Source organism: Caenorhabditis elegans, chromosome X, assembly GCF_000002985.6.
Source record: "Caenorhabditis elegans chromosome X".
NCBI lineage: Eukaryota > Metazoa > Nematoda > Chromadorea > Rhabditida > Rhabditidae > Caenorhabditis > Caenorhabditis elegans.
The window spans coordinates 11,277,199-11,299,986 of record NC_003284.9 but is presented as its reverse complement, the minus strand read 5'-3'; the positions used below and the strand labels follow the sequence as shown (position 1 = coordinate 11,299,986).

Genomic DNA, 22,788 nt, shown 5'->3' with positions numbered 1-22,788 from the left:
TGTGAACCACGCTCTTCTGCCTAGTTGGCAAAAATTTGTTTTTTTTTCTGTAATGTGCACTCTTTCTCGTGGCCTCCACAAATTTCCATGCGGTCGTTGGTTGCCACACAGCAGCTCTTCTCACTCTTCTTTGTTTCTTTTTACTTTCCTTCTTTCCTATGCTCTCTTCTCAGCGCCGGCAGACATTGAGAGGAGACCCGACCTGCTGCCAGGGAGGGAGGACGAACGGCAAGTGTGCGCACTAGAAAATGTAAACGCGCTCCACCGCATTGCATTTACAACTCGTCTCCGCGTTTCTCACACTGCATCGTCATTGTCTATTCGAAAACGTCTTCCAGTGTTCAAATTTGTTTTTCCAGTGGAACCCAACATTTACCAACACAACGATGGCTCTTGTTACTTGTAAGTTTATTTTATAATTTTGTGTAATTTATTTTTATAAAACATTTCAGCTTCGGGACAGCAACTGGTCAGCTCTGGATTTCCACAGCAAACTGCGCAGAGATTCTCCAATTTGATGGTAAATATTAAACATTTATCAAACAACAAACAGAAATCTATATTTTCAGGCACCAACAATGGTTTTGCTAGGTCATGAAGGAGAAATTTACACCGGTGCATTCAGCCCAGATGGAACATGCTTAGCGACTAGTGGATACGACCAGAAAGTGAGTTTTTTTCAAATCCTTGTGGTCTCAAGAATTTATATTCAAATATTAAATTCTATGATTTAATTATTAATTGGTCTTTGCAAATAAGAACAATTGAACGTAGAACTTTGTATAGTCTTGAAAAAACCGAATATAAAACTACCTTCATACTAAACAACCCTTTTAAGCAATGATTTGCAGATCTTCTTCTGGAATGTATACGGCGAATGCGAGAACTTTTCTACAATCAAAGGACACTCAGGAGCAGTTATGGATTTAAAATTCACCACCGACAGCAGCAGTTTGGTCTCTTGTGGAACAGACAAAAGTGTTCGTGTCTGGGATATGGAAACCGGGACTTGCGCTCGTCGCTTCAGAACTCACACAGACTTTGTGAACGCCGTCCATCCGTCTCGTCGTGGTGTAACTCTTGTCGCTTCTGCCAGTGACGATGGAACATGTCGTGTGCATGATATGAGAACCAAGGAACCAGTGAAGACTTACACCAACCGATACCAGCAGACAGCAGTTACATTCAATGATTCTTCGGATCAAGTGATTAGTGGTGGAATTGACAACGTGCTCAAAGTTTGGGACATGCGTCGTGACGAGATTACTTACACTCTGACTGGACATCGTGACACAATTACTGGAATCTCTTTGTCACCAAGTGGGAAATTCATCATTTCCAATTCAATGGATTGCACTGTTCGACAATGGGATATTCGACCATTCGTACCAGGACAACGTTCGGTGGGAGTTTTTGCTGGTCATAATCACAATTTCGAGAAGAACCTTCTCAAATGTTCTTGGTCGCCATGTGAGAGATTCATCACTGCTGGCTCGTCGGATCGTTTTCTCTACGTCTGGGAAACACTGTCGAAAAAAATTGTGTACAAGCTTCCAGGTCACATGGGAAGTGTCAACTGTACCGATTTCCACCCAAAGGAACCTATCAGTGAGTTAAAAATAAATTACAAAAATTTAAAATTTCCATTGTTTGACCATTCAATAATTTCAATTTTTCAGTGCTCTCGTGTGGAAGTGACAAACGTGTTTTCTTGGGAGAAATCGATATGAGCTAGAAATTCAAAACATCCATATTCGCCGGTTAAATTTGTTTTTTGTCATTTTTCTGTTTTGTTTTTTTCACTGGATCTCCTTTTTTGATGTAATTTTTGAACTTACTTTATGTCCGACTCTCTTTATTTATTTTTCAGTGATCATGTTTTATCAAATGAATTCTTGCAATTCAAAATTGAAGTACGCCAGAAAAATTGTTTTAATGGAAATACGAAAGAAGATGAAGGCGGTAACAGCGAAAGATGAAGGTCAATATTTAATCAATTTACCGCAATTGCTCTAGAGTAAACAATTGGATGGATAATTATCAATGCGTGAAGAAGTATCAATTCGCATTCCGAGTTACTGGCAATTGTTTAATTCTCAAGTTCTCCTTTTTTCTTTCTTTTTTGTCAAATGGCAAAACAAGTTTAAGCATATTTTCCTTTTTTTAAGTGTTATAGTTGAGTCGTATCAAAATGATCGTTCCCTGAGTACTGTCATACTGAGTCGAGGGGCCGTATGCAAGCTTTTCAGTCTTTTACAATTTAAAAAAAGCATAGAATATGATTGAAACAAAAATCTAAGAAACCGCGCTCCATGCTTGCAAACGGTGTCGAGATAAAATTAGCAGTATCCACGGAGCAGTTATTTTGGCGCGACCGTGTATGATTTCAATCGAGTTTAATACTTGGATTATTAATACAGACCAAACTAAACTATTCCATGATGGGATGTCTGTGCACAGTTTTTTATTGAGCAAACAAGTACTTGTACGGTTGATTGCAGCTGCATGATTTCCCGATTCTCGCAGTGGACATGAATGACGTACTTAAAAACACCAACCGTATTTAAAATATTTGCTCATTCTTTTTTTTCAAAAAAAAAAAAAAAAATTACACCAGATATTAAACCAAATTGTCGATTCCTTGCCTTTTTAATTTTTAGGTATTTGCTCGTGCATGAACACATTACTTCTTCCCATCGTCATTATTAGGTGTTATCTCATATTCGAGTGCCATTCAACATTGCAGATGGGTCTCTCTGCGTCTCTCTGTAGTCTCTCGCTCTCTCACTGTGTGCCGTTTCTCGGAGGTCCGAGATAATACGGTCGATGAGCGCGGACCGCTCTGCTGTGTGACCTCTTCTAGACTGCACGTAGCGTTTGCGTGCGCACACCTCGCGTAGTGGTCCGCGTTCGCATTACTTGCGCTGGCCATTTGGTGGGAGAGCTCCGGTGTCACAACGCGTTTCTTCTTCAATTCTGTTGTTTTGTTTCTGTACAATATTCTTAATATTTAAATTTATCGCTAGTGTAATTAAAATGTATCTAGGGTTTCCTTTTTATCAGCCTCATCAAAGCAACTTGCTAGTAATTAATTTTTGCGAGGCTAATAAACATCTAGATATTCGGAACATTTGTGTATTTCATATCATCATGCAACTTGTTTTTGTACTCCAATGTTTTTCGATTTTGAATCAGTTAACCGTAGTTTCTTACGTTTCAAACTACATATTTACTTAATTAACATAACATTTTCAGCAATGCTGGGATTTTTTGGTCCCCTGTATGAGCAACTAGTAGGGATGCTGCGTAAGCAGCAAGGCCAGCTTGCCTTCGACACGATCGATCGAGTTAATGCTTGGTTCACGCCGTTTGTCCTGGTTGCAATGACACTGGCTATTTCTTGCAAGCAATACTTTGGACAGCCTATCAAATGTTGGACACCACGAGAGTTTTCTGGTAGTTGGGATGGATATGTGCACGATTTCTGCTTTATCGAGAACACCTACTTTGTGCCAAACGGAACCGAAGTGACAGATGAGGCTCGTGGCGGTCGTCACATCAACTACTACAGATGGGTACCACTTGTCCTTCTTTTCCAAGCTGCCATGTTTGTGCTCCCTTATCATCTCTGGAATTTGTTTCACAAAAGAACCACAATTAACCTCAAAGGATCTTTAAGATTTTTTGAAGGAGCTTTGAAAAAATTGGAGCCAGCTCAAGCTTGTGAGTCGTTTGCCGGAGAGATTTGGAACAGACTCAGCGATATTCGCAATTCATCAAACAAGGTGATAACTTGGTGGTATCAGAAATTTTAATAACTATTTTGTTTTCAGTTATACGGATTTCAAGCTACCATCAATTACTTCTTGCTCAAGTTAGGATTCATTGTCAATTGCATTCTGCAAATGGTTCTTCTGAAACATTTCCTTGACGTGGATGACTATTTCTGGGGATTCTTCCATTTGTGGAACGTTGAATTCAAAGGAACTGCTGAAAAGGAAGATAGTATCTTCCCCCGTATTGTACTTTGTGATTTCAAAGTTCGCAATCTCGGACAACAGCATCAACACACAGTTTCTTGCATCATGATTCTCAATATGATTATTGAAAAGCTTTATATCTGCTTCTACTTTTGGCTCATCTTTGTGTTCGTTGTTACCACCGCTGGAATGATCCATTTTGCTTTCCAGATTCTCTTCAGAAGACACAGCCTTATTCCCACAAATTTGAACAACAAGGTAAAAATAATCAATCTCATTTTTCCACAATAAAACAATTTTTCCAGAATAAAATGAACCCAACGCGCTCCCACGAATTTATCAAGGACTATCTCAACTTCGATGGATGTCTTCTCCTCACATACGTTGACGCTCAGTTTGGTGCTTTCAGAACTTCTCAAGTCATTGATGGACTTGTTCACCGGTTTACCAATGAGGTTGGTGATTACTTCCACCCCAACTATACATCATTAGATAACATTGAGTATGAGGATGGAAATTGGGACGAATGACATATGCTCTTTTTTATTTTCTATTTCTTCTTGTCCTATTTCACCTCTGACTCAATTTTCATGATAAAATTTGTTTTTTTTAAACTGCTAGAAATTACTTCAATAATATCATTACAGCTTGACTCTGATTCATCTGCTGTGACATCATTGAACGAAGATCATCCCGAGAGATATGTTGCATTCAACACTGACACTATCCCAATGGATCGATATGCGCGCAAGCATCACTCTTTGATCGAAGAAGTCGATGGTCCATCAGCTCCACCAGCAAATGAGGAGAAAAAAGAAATCTAATCATTTTCAAAGTTCTAAACTACTCCATTCATTGTTTCTTTCTCAATCGTTCTCACCTATACTGGTTTCTCATTGTGCATCAAGAGTTTTCACTGTCTTCTCGTCCATCACCAGCCATATTCATAATTTCTTTCAATTTTCGATATCTGATACGATCAAATTAAAGTTTTTCGTCGAAACCGCTATGTTTTCATGTGAAGTTAAAAAGTGTAAATGTTTATTTCATGTTAAGAGGAACTTTGAAATGCTTGCATAATGACATTGGATTCAAAACACCAGTGTCGAAACAGATTTAAAAATTTCGTTAGACATTATTAGCTTATAATTTATTGATCAACGATGTGAGTTAGATTTTCGAATGTAAAAACATGTATTACCTTAATTGAATGTGATCAGAGACGAAAGATACTAAAACGAGCTTACATACCATTTTGAAGATGTAAGATCGTATGTATCTTTCGTCCACTGATACATCCTGCTCTGCGAGCTGTAGTTATTTAATAGCAAATAAAATAATGTGTGGAGCCGTGAGTAAAAGTTGGAAACTGGGGCGGGTTACTGATAGGAGTGAGACCGAGAGGTTAATTGCCTTGAGGATGACCCACAAGTGAATTTATTGTTTAATCAAAGTTAATCAAAACAATAAAAAAAAGTCGGGACCCTCACGAGTCCGACAAAGAGAAGAAAAAAAATAGACCGGCAAAAAATAGATTGAGAGAAGAAAGGGAAAAAGGAAAGATGGCATTTTGGGAAATGGGAGATCATAGAATTAATTATAACCGACAAACAAAATTATTCAAAACCGTGTTATGGAGGAATCAATAACTTTAACAAATTCACGGGGAGAAAGGAAATGGGGAGTATTATGAAAAATAGCATTCCAGACGGGGACAGTTGAGGTGAAAAAATCAGTAATTTTTGGTTTTATACATATAATAATCATAGGCCTTCTTTTAGACTCGGTAATTCTGATCAGATCGTTTAGATTTGGGAAGTAAGAGGTACCGCTTATGAATTTATAAAGAAGTAGAAGCTTTGCCTTAAGCCTTCGATGACGAATCGAGTAGATATTAAGAATTAGAAGACGGTTTTCATAAGAAGTAAATGAGATATTGCATCTTTGTAATACTTGCCGAGAGAATGATCTAAGAGGTTTTTCAAGATGAGCAGAGAGTTTAGAGTTAGGAGAGGGAGAGTAGACGACTGAGCAATATTCGATTATAGGGAGTACATAAGAATTAAATAAATAAGCGTAGAATGTGGGGGAACTAGATTTGAAGCTTTTGAGTAGTTGTTTTGATCTCAGGAGAGCAAGAGCTACAGTTCTATTGATATGGGCTTTGAAGTTCAGAGAGGAGTCCGTAATGAGACCAAGGTCACGAACGGTAGAAGTTTCATGAATAAGTTTATTTTGAATTAAGTAAGGGTGAACTGGGTTTTTGATCCCAGCCTTAGAAGAGCAGTTTTGGCGTGAGCAAGAGGAAGGGAGTTAGATATAGACCATTCAACAACAGTGTCGATGCCTTTTTGTAAAACAACGGGATCATTAGAGTACAGCTTAATGTCGTCAGCAAAAGCACCAAAACAAAGTTCGGTGGGTAGGCTGAGTAGAAGGTCATTTATAAAGATCAAGAAAAGTAAGGGTCCGGAGACCGAACCCTGAGGAACTCCAGAGATAATAGGTTGGGAAAATTTGACGATAGAGTCGTTAACTTTAACAGAGAATGATCGTTCTGGCAGGAAGTCACCGAACCAATTAATGATAGGGAGGGGAATACCGAATAATTCAAGTTTTTGAAGAAGAAGAGAATGCGGAACCCGATCAAAAGCTTTCTGAAAGTCGAAGAATATGACATCAAGTGACTTGTGGGTATGAAGGATGTGATAGTAATTGGCGTGGGACAATACGAGAGAGTTGGTGCAGGAACGACGCGCCAAAAACCCATGTTGAAATTTACTGAAAAGGTGGGCAAATATGCACTCGCAAAAAAATCAATTTTTATGCGAGTGCAAAGGATTCGTTCGAATACTCTACAAAAAGGATCAGTGATAGAAATGGGGCGGTAGTTGGATGGTTCAGCGAGATTTCCTTTCTTTGGGACGGGGATGATGAAGGCATGTTTCCATGCTTTGGGAACAGAAGAAGTCTGAAGAGAATGCTGAAATATTAGAGACAAGGGATAGGCCAAAGTTGTGGCACAATTTTTCATGACATAATAGTTTGCGTGATGACTGGAATATCCACATTTGGGGGGCAATTTCAGCAGTACCGATTCGATAATCCAAGGAGGAAATAGATCGAGGGCATTGGAACTAGTGTGGACAAAAGGAGTTGTTGAAGGACGAGAGGAGCTGCAAGATGAATGGACATTAGCACTGGAAGTACTGAAATTGTCCAAAAAAATTGAAGCAAAGGCAGCGGCTTTATCCTTGTCCGAATTGAGGTAGATGCCTTGATGAACGATGGTGGGTAGAGTAGATTTGCTCCGGAGACGAGACGATATGATGGCTTTTGCTGCTGCATTGTTAGGTGATGAAAGAATGCGTTTTTCAAAGCGAATATATCTAGACTTGAGGGATTTGGTTATTGATATGATCCGGAGATTAATTTTTTCTAATCGTTTTGATCGGAAGGCGGACGGAGGTAATTTAAAAACTCTGGAATATTTACTGCGAGCAAGACGTAACTGACGAGCCATTCTGGATGATTTGAAGACACGTGGAGGGCCAGCGAGAGGTGTATGGTGAAGAATAAGTTCATTTAAAATGTCGATGAAATGATCAAATTTGGCCGAAGTGTCAGGGAAAGGGCTGAGTATTATGTCCCAGTCAAAATGGGCTAAGTCAGAATTTAATGATTTAAAACTGCATCTTTTATAGTTTAGACGAATAGGGGTAGTTTCGGGAGTGGAAGAGGAAGGACTAGAAGTGAGATGTAAACTGAAGCTGACACTGAGATGGTCAGATGAGGCAAGAGGTGGACAGGCTTTGATTTTACTGACTCCGAGATTGGCAGAAGAGATAACAAGGTCGAGAATATTGGACGAGGTTTTGTGAATTCGGGTGGGGAAGGAAACATGCTGCGAAAGATCACGACTGATCAAAAAGTTAGAAAATTGATGTGAGGAGTTTTCAAGAGAGTCCCATCTAATAGATGGCAAGTTGAAGTCCCCTAGTAAGAGGCAAGAGTCATCAGGGATATAAGCGTCAAGATGTGAGATCAATTTAGAAGTTTCAGGAACAGTGAGATCTGGAGGGCGATAGATGAGGAAGCATGTGAAAGGGGAACAAGTATTGATGGTAGAGGAGACGCGGCAAGCAAGTATTTCAGAACGATGAGAGCCGTAGTGTGCCGTAAATTTTATGTCAAGAGCGGTTAAGGTAATGGAGTTTTTATAAAGAAGAGCAACTCCTCCCCCATGGGATTTGTTATGAACGTTAGAATCACGGTCAAGCCGTATAATAGAGATGTCTTGAGATGAGAATAAAGAGTTCGGAACTGATTCGTCAAGGAAGGTTTCAGTAAGAGCTAAAATTTGGTAAGGTGAAGTTCGGAATAGATCAAGAGTTTGAGTAATTTTAGTGAGACTAGCGATACCTCTTATGTTGTCTAAAAGAATTTTAACGATCAAACCTGAATTGTGGGAGCCGGCTGAGACATGAGAAAAACCTGAGGCTTGGGGTTGCGAAAGTAATAAATATCTTTAACAATGTAAATAGATTGTCCAGCCTGGCAGTTTTGATCGTAACAGTATTTCCTAGACTCACGTAGTTTCAATAGCTCGTCGGGCATCAAGTCACGTCGAATGCGAGGAGTAGGAGAGATTGAGCTAATGGCGTCTTCCGATTTTTTGAACTTGTTGAATCCGATTAAGAATTGATCCCGATCTTCTTTGTTAGCAAACGTAATTTTCATTGGCCGAATAATTGATTTGCAGTCGATTCGGTAGCAGGCAAGGGGAGCAGGGAGTCCGTGGTTCTGAGCAATGGATTTGAGCATGGTGAGATTCTTGTCGTTTTGAAGGGGATCGGATCGATCGTCGGGAAGTCTTTCAAGTACAGCACGGGTTGATTTTCTGGCAATAAGATCAGTGTCATTCCCGCCAGTATTTCCATTGAATTTGGTACGAACCGCAGGAGTTGGAATTGTAGGAGAAGGAATAGAAGCGATGGCAGTATCGATAAGGCTTTTCTGCATAATAGGATCAAGCATCGGTGGAATTTCGGGACATTCGAGCACAGTTTTAGAGACTTTTTCACAAAGTTTTTTGAATGAAGCGTTGGGAGAGGTCAGAGAAGAACGAAGTTGGGATAAGATATCCACAAGTTGCACCACCACATTGTGAAGGTTTTTGTAGTCTTCATACCTGACCAATCCTTCATCAATATCCATATCGGAAAGCTCCGAGCGGAGCCTTTTTCTTTCCGGTTTCATCAAAAGAGTTGAATAACACCAAAAATCGATACGAGACGAGAGGGGGGAGACGACCACACACCACAGAGAACGGAGGGTGAAATGAGAACGGAGGGTGAAAAGAACGGAGGGTGAAATGAGAACGGAGGGTGAAATAAAAAAAGCTCTGCGAGCTGTAGTTATTTAATAGCAAATAAAATAATGTGTGGAGCCGTGAGTAAAAGTTGGAAACTGGGGCGGGTTACTGATAGGAGTGAGACCGAGAGGTTAGGGTAGGTATCAAAGTCGAAGACAAGATAAATCGTTTTTCGGAAAGGCTTCAAGCGTGGATTCCTTTCATAAACTGTTGTTGTGCAACACGCTTCCTGCCCAGTTTTCGGGAGCTCCCAGAGCTTCACATTGCTGCAGTCATGAGATGTGAAGAAAGATTTACAACACGGCAGTCGGAGATCAATTGTAGAACGATAGAAAAAAACTGGTGTCAATATATTGGAAGAAAATGGGAACGGATAGGGTAGCAAGTGTACTGGTTGAGTTGGGAATGAGCACTCTTTTGATAATTGGAAGCAGTATCTTATCAATTAGGGTTTATATGACAGGGTGATGATAATGAAGGGAGTCGTATAAAATGTTTACCCAAATATAGTTGTGCTGGAAGGGAAGGTCGGTAAACGATGGAATGCATAGATAGGACATTATGACGGCAGTAATCACTACTGTATATTGAGAGCCTGTATTAATTCGCTCAGTTTTGAATGGAAATAATAATTACATATGCATAGAAAATACCACAAACGAAAGCATACCCATATGGTAGTTCAAAACTCAATATTAACAATTCACAATTACCACTCGCAGCTGCATCAGTATTTCAGGCATTTTTTTTGTTGTAAAAATTGAGAGTATGCAATGAAAACAATCAAATTGGAGAAATTCTTAAGATAAGTAAAATTCGGAACAACATCAAAATTCACAAATGTATTCCTGTTTTTTTCTACTCCCTTCATTCCAGTAAAATACTTTCACATGTTGCTTTTTTGTTTATCTTTCTATTCAGCAAGAATTAACATAACAGGCACAGCTAACAATAAATCGGGTTTTTCCAATTTCGAAAACACAAATTGATTGTCCTTTTCTGATATGACGTCATGTTAAACCGAAATTTGTTATGATCACACTTGTTGACTTGTTTTGAAGAAAATGAAATTGAGAACTACATTGAAATCTAATTTTGAACTTTTAAATTAGTTTCTTATTTATTTTTAGAATTTGAACGATAGACATAAGAAATTGGTTCAAGTTTTCTTTTTTAATGAATCTAGTTGTTGTCTTACGTAGTATTGAACTTGCAAAAAATAACAAGAAAAAAACCAATTTTCCAAATTTTTAATATTCCCGGTTATGGTAATTGTTTCCATTGATTTCCTTGTAACGCTCAACTCTGAAAATAAAAATTAGAAGGGTTTACAAATTTAATCATCTAAAAAACTCAGTTTAATCGCCATAAATCAAATTTAAGTTGTATTTGACATGAGTAGGTAAACTACATTTCTGTTTTTGCTCTATATTTCATTTTCCTCTTGGCATATTCATGAAAAATGTGTTTTTCTTTGCATTATAACGTAATCGCATCAACTTCAAACCATCAATATGAAAAATAAAAACATGAAATCCCGAGTCGCCTCTTTTTCTCCTTCAAACGCTACCACGTCTCCATAAGAAACAAATTGCGTGGTCTCTCCCGTCTTTTGGGTGGATCAATAGCTCTAGTGTACCCTTCTCTATTTCACGCGTCGACATACGAGAATGGACAAAATTAATCCTAATGTACTTTTTTTTTCTTTTTTCAGAGATTTTCAACTAATTCGGTTTTATTTTGTAAGTTATCAAGTTAGAATTGCATCATATCTTTATAAATTTTGGGAATTTATTTTTAATATCAATAAAACTAGGAAATACTACCAGTCCGTAGAGACTAAAAACTATAAATCTGTATGACTTTTCAACGATACTTCAACAATGTGAATGATGCGATTATTCATTTCCGGTTCAGTAGTTTGAAAAATCACTTTTCACGTTCCTCTTACTGTTCTCTTCAAACATAATATAAAATCGTACTCAATCCTTCTTTCTATAATTTTCGCACTATTTTTTATTTGATACCAATTTGAAGGCATCAATGTAACACATTTACAAAGAAGAAACGGAGCAATACATACACATGCTGAAGCAATCTTCTTTCAGGACCTCTGCTCGTCCGCTTTTCTGCCACTTTTTTGTTGCCTTGGCTTCTAACAATTGTTCATAAATATTTAATGAACGTAAACGTGTTTTATGTTAAGACATTTGAGAGGCACAAGAAACATTCTGATTTTTTTGTGTAGTTATTTCAATTTCCGTCACATTCATGTATTTTTTTTGAGTTTGTTGGTGGTAAATATTAGGAGTTGTTCTTAACTGAAACATGTTGTTTTGCATTGATAAGTAATAAAAACTAAAAATCTTGATAAGGTATTTTTCAAAATTTGCGTTATTTCAAATTGACAAAAGGTTTTGAATATTACAACATTCCAATCATCATAACTGCTAAAATTAATTTGAAGAAACTTGAAATTATTTTGAATGCTAAATTGCTTAAACATAGTATCAAAATCCAATCACAGAACCGATGAAACTTGAAGGAACCGGAAACTTTTTTATTCTATCTTCTTTGCATCTTTCTCTATCCTATTTTCTTCTTACTTTTTTCTTTTGTTTTTCGAACCTCCATTTTTCTGCCACTGTTTTACGTGATGAAAGCAATGGAAGTGCGGGTGCCGAGAAAAGACAAGTGCTAGAGAGACACAGAAAATAGTTTGAGCTTTCAAGTTTATATCTCACGTAAGCAAACCACTTGCCCGTCCCCTCTACTAATCTTTTTTCACAAAAACTACACAGAGGCACCGCCAATAGTGTTCCATCCATCGCTTCACAGCTTTCGTTTTCGAATTATTTTCTTTTTATTTGTTTCATTTTTTGTTGAAAAAAACTGTACGTTTATAAAATTTGCAGAAAATGGCACCAACCGTTGAGCGTAAAAATATCAATTTGGCTCCATTAAAAGCTGCCGGTGTTCCAATCTTCTTCATTGTTGGAGGACCAGGATCTGGAAAGGGAACCCAATGTGACAAAATTGTTGCCAAGTATGGATTGACTCACTTGTCATCCGGAGATCTTCTCCGTGACGAAGTAAAATCTGGATCTCCACGTGGAGCCCAGCTCACCGCTATCATGGAGTCCGGAGCCCTCGTTCCATTGGTGAGCAGGTTTCTATTTTAAATCGTGAAGAAATTGTTTTCAAAACTGGCAAAAAACTTTATTTTTTTAGGAAGTTGTTCTGGACTTGGTCAAAGAAGCAATGCTCAAGGCTATTGAAAAGGGAAGCAAGGGATTCCTCATTGACGGATACCCAAGAGAAGTTGCTCAAGGACAGCAGTTCGAGTCTGAGGTAAACATGATTGTGTAACAAATTTCTTATCGTGCTAAAAATCAAACTTTGAATCCCAGTAATAGTTCGATTTTGAGTTTCAAGCAATATATGTATGTTAAAATATTTTCTACAGATCCAAGAAGCCAAGTTGGTATTGTTCTTTGATGTCGCCGAAGAAACGTTGGTCAAGAGACTCTTGCATCGCGCTCAAACCAGGTAATGGTACCTCTCCGGGCAGTAATTTTATTGTTTGCTGCTTTCATAACACAAAATAATTCATTTTCAGTGGAAGAGCCGATGACAACGCTGACACTATCAAAAAGCGTCTCCATACCTTTGTTACCTCCACTGCCCCAGTTGTTGATTACTACGAGTCCAAAGGAAAACTTGTTAGAGTGAGTATTAATACTTATGTTTCTTTTTGCAACTAATGATTACGACAATATGTTTTGAATTTGAAAAATATTTCGAAATTGTTTCTGGATTTGAAATACAATTTATTTCAGATCAATGCCGAAGGTTCCGTTGATGATATTTTTGCTGTCGTAGTGGCAAACCTCGATAAAGCAACATCTAAGCTCTAATTGTTTTTTTTTGTCAACTATCCATCAATTTTCGGAAAACTAGACCATCATTGCTTTACTTACATCTAAAAAAAATTATTCTATGCTCCAAAAATAAAATGTTTAAATTTCTGTACTTAATAAATTTTTCTAGTTTTATTCCTACTTTTTCCCTATTCAGTCAAACAACATACAGTGTCTTCATAAGTCCTGCAGTTTAAACAATCATGAAAATTGATAGTTCTCCTAGTAAACAAAATATGTTTATATTCCTTTTCTATGAAGCTTACCCCATCACTCGTTCTGTTTTTCATTGGTTATTTTTCTAGGTCTAAATTCGGCTTTTGTGTTCTAACCGTTACGCTTTCCAATTACTTTATTTTCAATTATAGGGGCTTTTTGCAAGACGTCGACACTATGCAATGGAAAATATTATTAGGTATTTGTTGAGCAAAGCTTAGTATTTGTAGATTTGAGTAAAAGAAACATTATTTTGAAATGTTCATCCTAATTATAGTATAAAAGTTCTTTTCGCAGTTGAATACTTCAAAAAACCTGAATATGGTAAGTAGAAGAATGCTAAAGTATCAAACTGAAATTGAAAATTTTCCAAATAACCCAAAGCAACAAAAAAATAATTTTAATGACAAACTAAAATTGATCTTCTTTCAACAAAGGTATAATAATTCAATTGCTAACAACATCACTGGCCGAATCAGACCTCGATTTTGAAGAGGACATGCTTGAAGATCCCATTGAAGAACTTTCCATCACATCTACAGAAATCCCAATCGCCAGTTCAACTATTGGTCCAACAATAACCACAAAAGATTATTGTCATTGTGATATGGAAGTTTACGGCCTTAGCGATCTCAATGGAGTACTGAAATCACCTAACTTTCCCGGTGCTCATTGCGATAGCGGAAAATGTATCTATAAAGTAATCAATAGTTTACAGTGAAATCTAGAAGTTATGCTAGTTTAGGTTTTGCCCCATCCAAATATGACGCTACGTCTCAATATTCAAACAGCAGAGATGTCCAGTGGTACAACTCTCAAATTTTGGAGTATTTTCAATATTGATGACAAAGAGTACTCACTTTATCATTCCGAGTGAGTTCTAACTAATTTTAGAATCAAAGTGCAAGCTATAATTTCATGATATAGATATTATAGTCTTCGCGGCTACCATTCTGAATTCTTTCAAAAGTATGAGCAATTTACAACACCCAAAAATGTTGGCTTTAAAGTTGTATTAGAAATGCAGAAGAACACGTACGCATTCAGTGGATTCAAAATGTCATTTGACAGATTGATTAACGGTGAAATAGAATTATAAAAAAATGAATGTTCATGAATAAAAATTTAGAAACATCCAATCATCTTTGTGATCGCACTCATGTGATTATTGGAAATGAATCAACAATTGTGACTGCCTCAAAACCTTTTGCTTTAGCCTCTGGTATGTTTATAACAAATTTAAAAACAAGAAATATTTGTAGTCTTGTCGGGGTTAACAGTTACATAAAAGTAATTTTATATTTGCGATCTTTGTGCGCAAATTTCAGGGGACAATTTGAAACAAATTTCTTTCTAATCAATAGTTAAAAATCAATACGATTATCACTATTATCTTTGACTACATTTGTTTAAACTGAATTTCAATTTCAAAAATTGTCTTTCCCGAGTATACAATCAATTTTAGGATGTATGTTTCTTCTTTCACCGTCTTCCGATGGAATCAAAAACAAACAAGAAGAAATGTTCATAGAGATTGAAACCGAGTCTCCAACTTATGTTGCCATAAGGAGCTATGACTATGAAGGTCTCTTTTCCAGAGATGATTAGTGAGTTGTTTTTTTTTTCAAGTTTCTGATTTAGAGATAAAAAATTACTTGTAGGTGTATTGTCGAATCTATAATACTCAGTAGTATTAGTAAGAATAAGGAAAGAAAGCAATGAGAGTGCAATAAAATATTTTCATACATATTGAAACTCCTTCATACATTCTCACTAATTTGACTGATCACTACAGTTTAAGTCATCACACCTACAAGCTATAGCCCACGTTTCACTTAATCTAAAGTTTCGATTCAAACCGGACAAAGTTAGTTGATGCTTCAAAAGTGGAAGTGATTTTTCGACGAGATAGCAGTTACACGGATAGCTTTCCTTCTCCAAAGATTACTGCGCGCTTGATGACTAAAGGTGATATAATAAGCTCTCGAAATGTTTATTTTCAAATTTCAGATTGCGCCTGTCCTGAAAAAAGAATGAATTTAACGGGTCATATGAGTTCTGTGATTATTCGATCTCCCGGTTTTCCTAATTTGTACTGCCCTGGAAAACATTGTCGTATTCTAATAAACAGTGAAAAAAATGAAAAAAGAATGAAAAAAGACAGACTTCACCCAGTTCTAATGATTTTGTCAAACTGTTCATTGAACGAATATGATAGTTTGAAGCTTGGTTCTATGGAATCAGGAAGATTAATTTTCCGGTCTGTTTTTTTTTTGAAGAAGTTCAGTTACGATACAACGTTTCCAGAACTGAAGAAAAGAATATGATGCCAACCAAATTTCTGCGACCAATAATTATCGATCAACAGACCTTGGGAGTGTCGTACCGAGCTACTGGAATTTCGCAGATGAGATATTTTGAAATGAACATCACAAAACTTGAAATTCCTGAAGGTATTTCTTACTTTTTTGATCATGTTAGCAAGTGAAACTTGCCATTTTCCTTCTCAAACCTTTTCCTCTCTTAATTTCAACAGAGACTTGTTTAAAAATTTTTGGCGGATTTTATTTTCTTTCAATACATGTTCTACCATATTTTAAAATTAACTTATGCGCTTCTTACAGTTTTCATGCCCTTAATATTTTCTGAAACTAGGCTCTATTAGTCTTGCAGTTTTACAGATTGATGGAAAAGTAGTTGTAAATTCTAAAAAAAATATGTACATAGGTTAGCATTTTTAAATGTTCCAGAATGTGTTTGTTCAATGTTTAACGACAAAGAATATCAAAATTCTGGCTGGCTCTCTGTAGTGATTCCGAAAAACTGCAGTACTATACATTGTCATTGGAAATTCTCCACTGATAGAAAAATCCCTCCTCAATACATGACCATTGAGTTCATCATGGACAAGCCCTCACTCAAAGATATCGTGTATATCTTGACGAACACCCTCACAGAAGAGTTACTAAGAATACATGGTACCTATGAATAACAAACCTATTCCAGGTATGACAGTGAATTATTGTCCACAAAACGAAGCATTGCATCGGCAACGTCACCAATTGAATTCACATTTTCTAGATTCACTTATCTCGCCGATTCGGACGCCGTTTTGAATATTTCTTGGAAAATAGTTGAAGGTATCATTCAAAATACTTTTCGAAATTTGAGTTGATTAGTCTGTTGAAGGGGGTGGATAGCTCAGTCGGTAGTGGTGGCCGCTATCAGTCTGGAGGTCACGAGTTCAAGTCCGGCCTCACCCCCTAGGTTCACCCAGCCTCTATTGGGAAGTGGAGCAATCCACGACTGGATTATCGGCCACAGTCCCCGGCTAGGACGTGGCTTAAATTACAGCCCAGAGGGATCACCACCAGGCAGTGTACCTGAATCCCAGATCCGCAGTGCATAGCACTTGAAGAACGGATCGTCCTTTAATCTTTTAATCCTTTAAAACCTCGCGGTTATCTAAACTTCCTCTCATCTTTTTCTTCAATTTTCAGATTTTGTAACGATATTCATTAACATTATTCTAATTCAGCATGCGAATGTTCCCAGGAAAAAGTTTATGTAAAAGTGGATCAACCATCTGTTTTGACAAGCCCAAACTATCCGGAAGTGTACTGTCCAAATCTGGTGTGCCGACATACGTTTTATGCACCCAAAGGGTAAGTCAACATCAAAGTAAGATCCAGCTATATTCACATTGCAGGCATTACTTGGAGGTTCAAATTTCGGATGCAGATATTGAGAAGTATCATGATTTTCTGAAAATTTATGATGGGAACAGTACAATTGATCCCATAATTACCAGGTTTTTCTAGAAAAAAAAGATTTTGTGATATAAATTTCTCTTAGAATATCTGGACAAGAAAATTATGTAACAATCAACTCAACTTCTAACATCCTGTTTTTTTTGTTCATGACAGATGAAAGCAATGGTAACAAGGGATATCATGCAAATGTGTATGCTCGTAAGTTATTTCCTGTAAACACGTTAGAATAATACAACTTACACGACGTAGTATAGTAATTCAAAAAACTACTAAGAACGTATGTTTTTGTGTGTTTTAATACAATGAAATTACCTACCAATGGCAACACAAAAAATTGCTCAAAGCTCTACATACATGGAAATTTTGAACGCCAACGCAATCAGCAAACTCATTAATTTTTCAGTTATTACAATTTGCAAATGCGTATAGGTTTTGTCGATATTTAATTTTAATTCAAATTTGGAGGAGACGGGAAAATTTGTGAAGTTACTCTAAGTGTCGAAATTTCACAGTAAAACGGCAAAATAATATGTTTAGAACAATGTCAAAAAGTGCAAATTTAATTGAGAAATAGACATCATGCAATCAGGTGTACGCCAAAAAATCGATTTTTTCCTATTAATTGAAAGTTAGTCTAGATGAGATAAGGTTTAAAATTTTTAAACCTTGTTTTTAAGCTGCCGGCTTAAAACTTTTTTCAGGGCCCATGACTATAGACCACACGCTTGGTGAAACTCATTGGATTGTTTTGATCTGTGTTGCATTCTTAACTGTTCCAATGATAGCTGGGGTCATATATTTTGTAATTCGCAAAAAAGAAAATCATCGCCAACTTGAGTCTCTTCACAACCCAACAATTTCGTACTCATCCAGTGAAGCAGGGTAAGATTTCTCAAGACAACAAATAAACATCATTGCAACTTGTTTTTTAGATCTTCAATCAACATCGCCTTTGGATCATCAAACAATGGCAACAACAACGAGCGATGCAACGAACTTTACGGATGAGTAAACCAATATTACAACCAATGAAATTATTTTGTGATACATTATATTTACTTGATTATGTTTCTTTTTTTGCGACCTGCCTGAAAATGAAAATTTCTCTGACAAAAATTTATAGTGTAGCAGTTACTGTTTTCACTTTCCCTTTCCCGAAGATCACGTGGCTTTCCGGTCAGGAATGAGCTGCGATCAAACACTGAACGACAGATAGAATTTCCTCCCAAATCATTTTAAACTAAACACCCTTTGGTCAGTTGTAGATTTATGGCTAAAGCAGGTGGTCAAAAAACCCTCCACTTTCAGATGTATGTTTTTTTGTCATGTCTTCTTGATCAAAGAATAGTAGTGCTACAAAACGTTGATGTTTTTTTAACTGCTTGACGGTTGAAATTTCTGTAGCAATACGATTGTGAATCATGTTTTTTGTTTGCAGACAAGAAATTGAAGAATAAAAGGAGGCGCTTTTTTGGTCATTTCGTTTCCAGGCTTGGAACAAACAATACAATAACATGCATGCTGTGTCAGGTTTGTAATTTTGTTTTTTAGTAGAAAAGTAGGTTTTAAGGGTCTAAATTTTTTTTGCCAAGAATACGAAAAGATCACAGTTAAAATTAGTTTAGATACTATTTTTCAGTTTGGTTTCTAATTATTTGCATTCAATGTGTAATGGTCCGTAGCCGTTATGTTGAAGATGATGAGCTGGTTGGTGGCACTGACCACGTGTTCAAAAACCTAGATGCACCAAATTTTTTTGATGATGTGATGACGAACACGAGACTAATCGAAACAGTGGAAGAAACAGGAGATGAGTTTTTTCTAAAAGCTTGGCCGAAAACATTCAATATGGCACCATCTGAGTCAGACTACGAGAACCAATCGCACAATAGTGAAGAAGGAGGCTTTTGATAAAAACAGCTTATTTATTCGACTATAATTGGCCCTAGCTGTATATATGTTTTTTGTTCGTTTTCTTTTGGTTCTCGTTTATAACTTTTCAGTCACTATTTCATTTATTTATTTTTTTTTTTTGATTTTCCATGTATTTTGTTATCATTTTCTAATACATGTAACTGAAAAGCATTTCAATGAACCTTAATGAGAAAACTTGTTCCAAAAATAACAGACAGAAGCAATGCAATCTGCAGGATGAAAATTAAATGCAGATGTTTTATGAACACATGAAAGACTTACAATAATGTTGTCTGCACTATTCAACTGACAAATTTAAAAGACTCTAGTAAGTGTTTGAAACCATAAAATAAGAAAAAAAAAACAAATCAGAAAGAAGAAGTCAAAGAATAGCTTCTATTATTTTTTTTCATTTCTCGTACCTACAATCACCGGAACATCTGGTAGCTAAATATCCGAGGATGAAAAATGAGGTGAAACCTTTTTTCTTTTTATTTTGCCTACTTTTTAGTTCCGGCTTGGTGTTTTCTTTTTTTTGTACTTTCTACTGAATTATTTCAAAGTGTGAAATGACAGCGTAATGAGGAAAATGTTCCAAAATATCATCCCTGAAGATGAAGGCATTTTTGAATCTTGTGTTGGAAGTTGAGAAAGGTCACTTCTATCTTCTTGTAAAATCGACCCTTGTACTGATGTGGACCTTCACCACCTTCCGAATCACCCCACAAAAATCTTGTTTTGTTGTTTTTTCGGGTGCCAATGTGTGATAGTGAGGGTTGAGCACGAGCGTGTGTATGTGTGTATATCAATTTCTGATTTCTGATAGAAACTTGAGGTTCGCCGTCATTCCAAGACCTAATTTAGCCTAATCATTGTATTTTTCTATTTTTCTATGGGTAATAAAATTCATTTTTAATGCGAAAACTGAACGGCATTGCGATTTGTTTGTTAACATCTCTTGATAATCTTGAAAAAAGTACTTTTTTGTTTTGCTCACAATTTTTTGTCACTAGCAATCCATGAGCGATATTTAAAAGATAAAGGTTGCTAAAGTTGTTATATGAAACCATAAAGTACATTGTTGGAGTAGATTTGTAAAAAGCTCGAAAGATTGCGTTTCTGTATACATTTCTATCATCATTTCAAAATGTTCTCGTCAAAGCTCATTTTTAATTAGTCTATTTTGACCAACGAAATCCTACATGTTGCTCTAGTTCTCTGATCACCATACAAGTACTGCATATGGGGCGGAGTCTAAATAGGCGGAGCTTGTATTAGTATGAGCTACTGATGATATGAAGCTAGAGGATGAAGTTACTGATTGTGGCCTGTATAAAAGAAGTATCTATGTGATTATTATTCATTTAATGGCCTTTTTCTCTCCTCTCCTTTTCCACATTCTCTCATTTCTCAACTTGAACTTTTGTTTTCAGCAAATAGATATGAACTCCATCCAGTTTGGATTTTTTCTTGTACTTGGTGTTCAGTGTTGGTCCAACGAGCAACTTATGATTGCAGTAACAAAAGCCTGCCCTGCAGACTACTACTACTGTCCAAAACGAGGTTAGTATTATGAATTCTGTTTCAAACATTGAAATTGTTGTTTTTTTTTCTAGAATACGGGATTTTCTCTGGGACCCGATGGGAGTGGGATGTGGATGCTATCATAAAATCGGAAATGGGAGAAATATTCAGGAGGAGCCGTTTCCTCAACAAGGACACTCTCAAAGGATTGCAGGTAGGAATAGCTTCATTTTTAGCATTGATAATAAATAATCATTTCAGGACAGTTTTTGCTGTTCGGAAGGACCGTGTCTCACGCGGTGTGGAATTTATCCAAAAACCGAAATAGACCTTATCCAAAAGTTCCCATCCAACGCAATGGACATTCTCAATCTGAATCTCCCACAAATCGAGGTAAGCCATGAGTTTTGTTCGAAGATGTTTGTCCAATAAATAAATTGTTAGGTCCATCGTCCAGCGGTCATGGAATGGATGAACACGATCAAGCAGAAATCCGCACAAAAGAACAGCTACCCGGCTGAAATCGAGGATTTTTTCGACACTGTGCACGCCAACCAAGATATCATCCGCGAAAGGCTAGACCAGGACAACTAATAATTAATACTGAATAGATATACTCAATCTTTATTACAATTACCTTTGGTCCAATTGTTTTACTCGCACTTATATGCTTAAGTATCTCGTTTTCTCCTATTTCATAGAGGTTTCTTCAAAATCGCAGCATAATTGTGCTACGGGTTAAGCCGTTTTGTCATTTATATCGACTCTCATATCTACTCAACATTCGAACACAAATGTATCTCATCATCAAAAATTGTATCGCTTATTCCCAAAATTCGAATTGTCCAATTTTGTCCTTAATAAAGTCTCATGCCTCCTGTGAAATATTGTCTTTAGCTTCAGGTCATGCACGGATTACTAGCGACTCATTAGATTTCATATCTAGTTGCTGATTAGGTTATAAAGTCACGCAATGCATGCGCATGTCGTTAAGCCCTCCGGGATGCAGTTTTGTGTTACTCTCAGGTTATTATTGGAAATGAAAAAGAAGAAGCACGTGCATGATTCCAATTAGCCGCACGTCAAAACATGAAATTTCACGACATTGTTCAAAACAAAATGAAAAATAATATAGTTATAAATTTATAGTTGTTAAAGCAATAACAGTTAGAAACAAAGTGTTGTTCTGAGAAGGACGCTCGCTCTGTTCTTTTAAAGGATATTTCATAATGTTTGATACTTGTTCAATGTTCCTTTAAATTTTGAATCATGCACTGCCGATTGACCAACATTTTATGTTGTCCTTCCTAAAGAAGCCATAGTTTTAAATTTGTATGAAAGTTTTAAGAGGAAAGATAACATGTCTGGTGCTCAAAAAGCTCAACATTTTGAAAAATGAGATTACAAAAATGTTGTTGATGAAACTCCAGAAAATATACATGTGTACTTGTGTACTTTTTAATTTTCAAAAAAGAAGCTGTTTTACATATAACTTTAAAACTGAAAAATAGATGACTTGGAATTACAGGCAACATTTCTTGACTTCACACAATATTCTGTGTTCGATGCTATGTGGTTAGCGTACGGCTAGTTGGGAAAAAGTTGAAAACGATTGCTATGATGCAAAATTACTTAAATATTGCTTTTTAAAAAATAGTTTTAAAATTGAATATTCTTTGTTTAGAGACAAAAGTGATGAAAACTGAGTTCTATAGCACACTCGCACGTTTGAACCCCTACCATGTTGAAGTCTGCAAACTTTAAACAATTTAAACATAAAATTGGAAGAAATGTATATTGTTGAATTAGTGTTAATATTGACTCCATTTTTAACCTTTATGCATTGCTCTTTGCAAATATTTTCAGCATTTTCGCTGCAATTTTGAATAAGGCATACTTAGTAGAAAAGTTTTGTGACGACATTTATGTTGTAGCAATGCTCAAAGAATCGAGCAAAACATGTTCAAATGAATTCAAGTAAGTTGATCGAAATCAAAACCGAATGGTGTCTAAATCATGTTTTTGTCAACACTATTCCAATTTGTGACGATGTAATATTGTAATTCATTTGTTAACTTGAGTTTTTT

General features: G+C 36.5%; 6 protein-coding genes and 2 non-coding genes across 10 annotated transcripts; 6 read left to right on the top strand and 2 right to left on the bottom strand.

Moving 5' to 3' along the window:
* Nucleotides 1-202: 202 nt before the first annotated feature.
* On the top strand, nucleotides 203-1,951 carry snrp-40.1 (U5 small nuclear ribonucleoprotein 40 kDa protein). Its single transcript, NM_077485.6, has 5 exons — nucleotides 203-402; nucleotides 453-520; nucleotides 570-668; nucleotides 852-1,608; nucleotides 1,680-1,951. The coding sequence occupies exons 1-5, from the start codon at nucleotides 387-389 to the stop codon at nucleotides 1,733-1,735; spliced, it is 996 nt and encodes a 331-aa protein (NP_509886.1). The 5' UTR covers nucleotides 203-386; the 3' UTR covers nucleotides 1,736-1,951.
* Nucleotides 1,952-3,253: 1,302 nt separating this feature from the next.
* inx-2 (Innexin-2) lies at nucleotides 3,254-4,980 on the top strand. Its single transcript, NM_077484.6, has 4 exons — nucleotides 3,254-3,785; nucleotides 3,834-4,238; nucleotides 4,286-4,435; nucleotides 4,628-4,980. The coding sequence occupies exons 1-4, from the start codon at nucleotides 3,258-3,260 to the stop codon at nucleotides 4,802-4,804; spliced, it is 1,260 nt and encodes a 419-aa protein (NP_509885.1). The 5' UTR covers nucleotides 3,254-3,257; the 3' UTR covers nucleotides 4,805-4,980.
* Nucleotides 4,981-5,189: 209 nt separating this feature from the next.
* mir-787 lies at nucleotides 5,190-5,279 on the bottom strand. Its single transcript, NR_023995.2, has one exon. It is a non-coding gene; the product is annotated as a pre-microRNA mir-787 (primary transcript).
* Nucleotides 5,280-11,989: 6,710 nt separating this feature from the next.
* F38B2.7 lies at nucleotides 11,990-12,127 on the bottom strand. Its single transcript, NR_072113.1, has one exon. It is a non-coding gene; the product is annotated as an Unclassified non-coding RNA F38B2.7 (non-coding RNA).
* A 142-nt stretch (nucleotides 12,128-12,269) lies between these two features.
* Nucleotides 12,270-13,398, top strand: F38B2.4 (Adenylate kinase isoenzyme 1). 2 transcript variants are annotated; one of them, NM_001270212.4, is made up of 5 exons: nucleotides 12,270-12,515; nucleotides 12,586-12,705; nucleotides 12,821-12,903; nucleotides 12,974-13,082; nucleotides 13,194-13,398. In NM_001270212.4, the coding sequence occupies exons 1-5, from the start codon at nucleotides 12,273-12,275 to the stop codon at nucleotides 13,269-13,271; spliced, it is 633 nt and encodes a 210-aa protein (NP_001257141.1). In that variant the 5' UTR covers nucleotides 12,270-12,272; the 3' UTR covers nucleotides 13,272-13,398. The 2 variants fall into 2 exon arrangements, 1 of the variants encoding a protein (NP_001257141.1); NR_072112.1 differs by lacking the exons at nucleotides 12,270-12,515; nucleotides 12,586-12,705 and having other exon boundaries at nucleotides 13,194-13,271.
* Nucleotides 13,399-13,640: 242 nt separating this feature from the next.
* Nucleotides 13,641-18,271, top strand: F38B2.3 (CUB domain-containing protein; the record flags this gene model as incomplete). 2 transcript variants are annotated; one of them, NM_001373504.1, is made up of 16 exons in its annotated part: nucleotides 13,641-13,689; nucleotides 13,928-14,190; nucleotides 14,236-14,363; nucleotides 14,427-14,572; nucleotides 14,620-14,712; nucleotides 14,956-15,097; nucleotides 15,337-15,458; nucleotides 15,501-15,750; nucleotides 15,798-15,943; nucleotides 16,241-16,451; nucleotides 16,497-16,630; nucleotides 17,029-17,155; nucleotides 17,200-17,301; nucleotides 17,346-17,461; nucleotides 17,965-18,145; nucleotides 18,196-18,271. In NM_001373504.1, exons 1-16 carry the CDS (start codon nucleotides 13,668-13,670, stop codon nucleotides 18,269-18,271), a joined length of 2,259 nt encoding a protein of 752 aa, NP_001360744.1. In that variant the 5' UTR covers nucleotides 13,641-13,667. The 2 variants fall into 2 exon arrangements, with proteins under 2 accessions (NP_001360744.1, NP_001360745.1); NM_001373505.1 differs by having other exon boundaries at nucleotides 14,418-14,572.
* A 467-nt stretch (nucleotides 18,272-18,738) lies between these two features.
* Nucleotides 18,739-19,372, top strand: F38B2.6 (Neuropeptide-Like Protein). Its single transcript, NM_001270211.3, has 2 exons — nucleotides 18,739-18,793; nucleotides 18,903-19,372. Exons 1-2 carry the CDS (start codon nucleotides 18,778-18,780, stop codon nucleotides 19,172-19,174), a joined length of 288 nt encoding a protein of 95 aa, NP_001257140.1. The 5' UTR covers nucleotides 18,739-18,777; the 3' UTR covers nucleotides 19,175-19,372.
* A 1,238-nt stretch (nucleotides 19,373-20,610) lies between these two features.
* F38B2.2 (uncharacterized protein) lies at nucleotides 20,611-21,586 on the top strand. The gene is made up of 4 exons (NM_077481.2): nucleotides 20,611-20,740; nucleotides 20,794-20,915; nucleotides 20,963-21,094; nucleotides 21,146-21,586. The coding sequence occupies exons 1-4, from the start codon at nucleotides 20,620-20,622 to the stop codon at nucleotides 21,293-21,295; spliced, it is 525 nt and encodes a 174-aa protein (NP_509882.1). The 5' UTR covers nucleotides 20,611-20,619; the 3' UTR covers nucleotides 21,296-21,586.
* The last annotated feature ends 1,202 nt before the right edge of the window (nucleotides 21,587-22,788 follow it).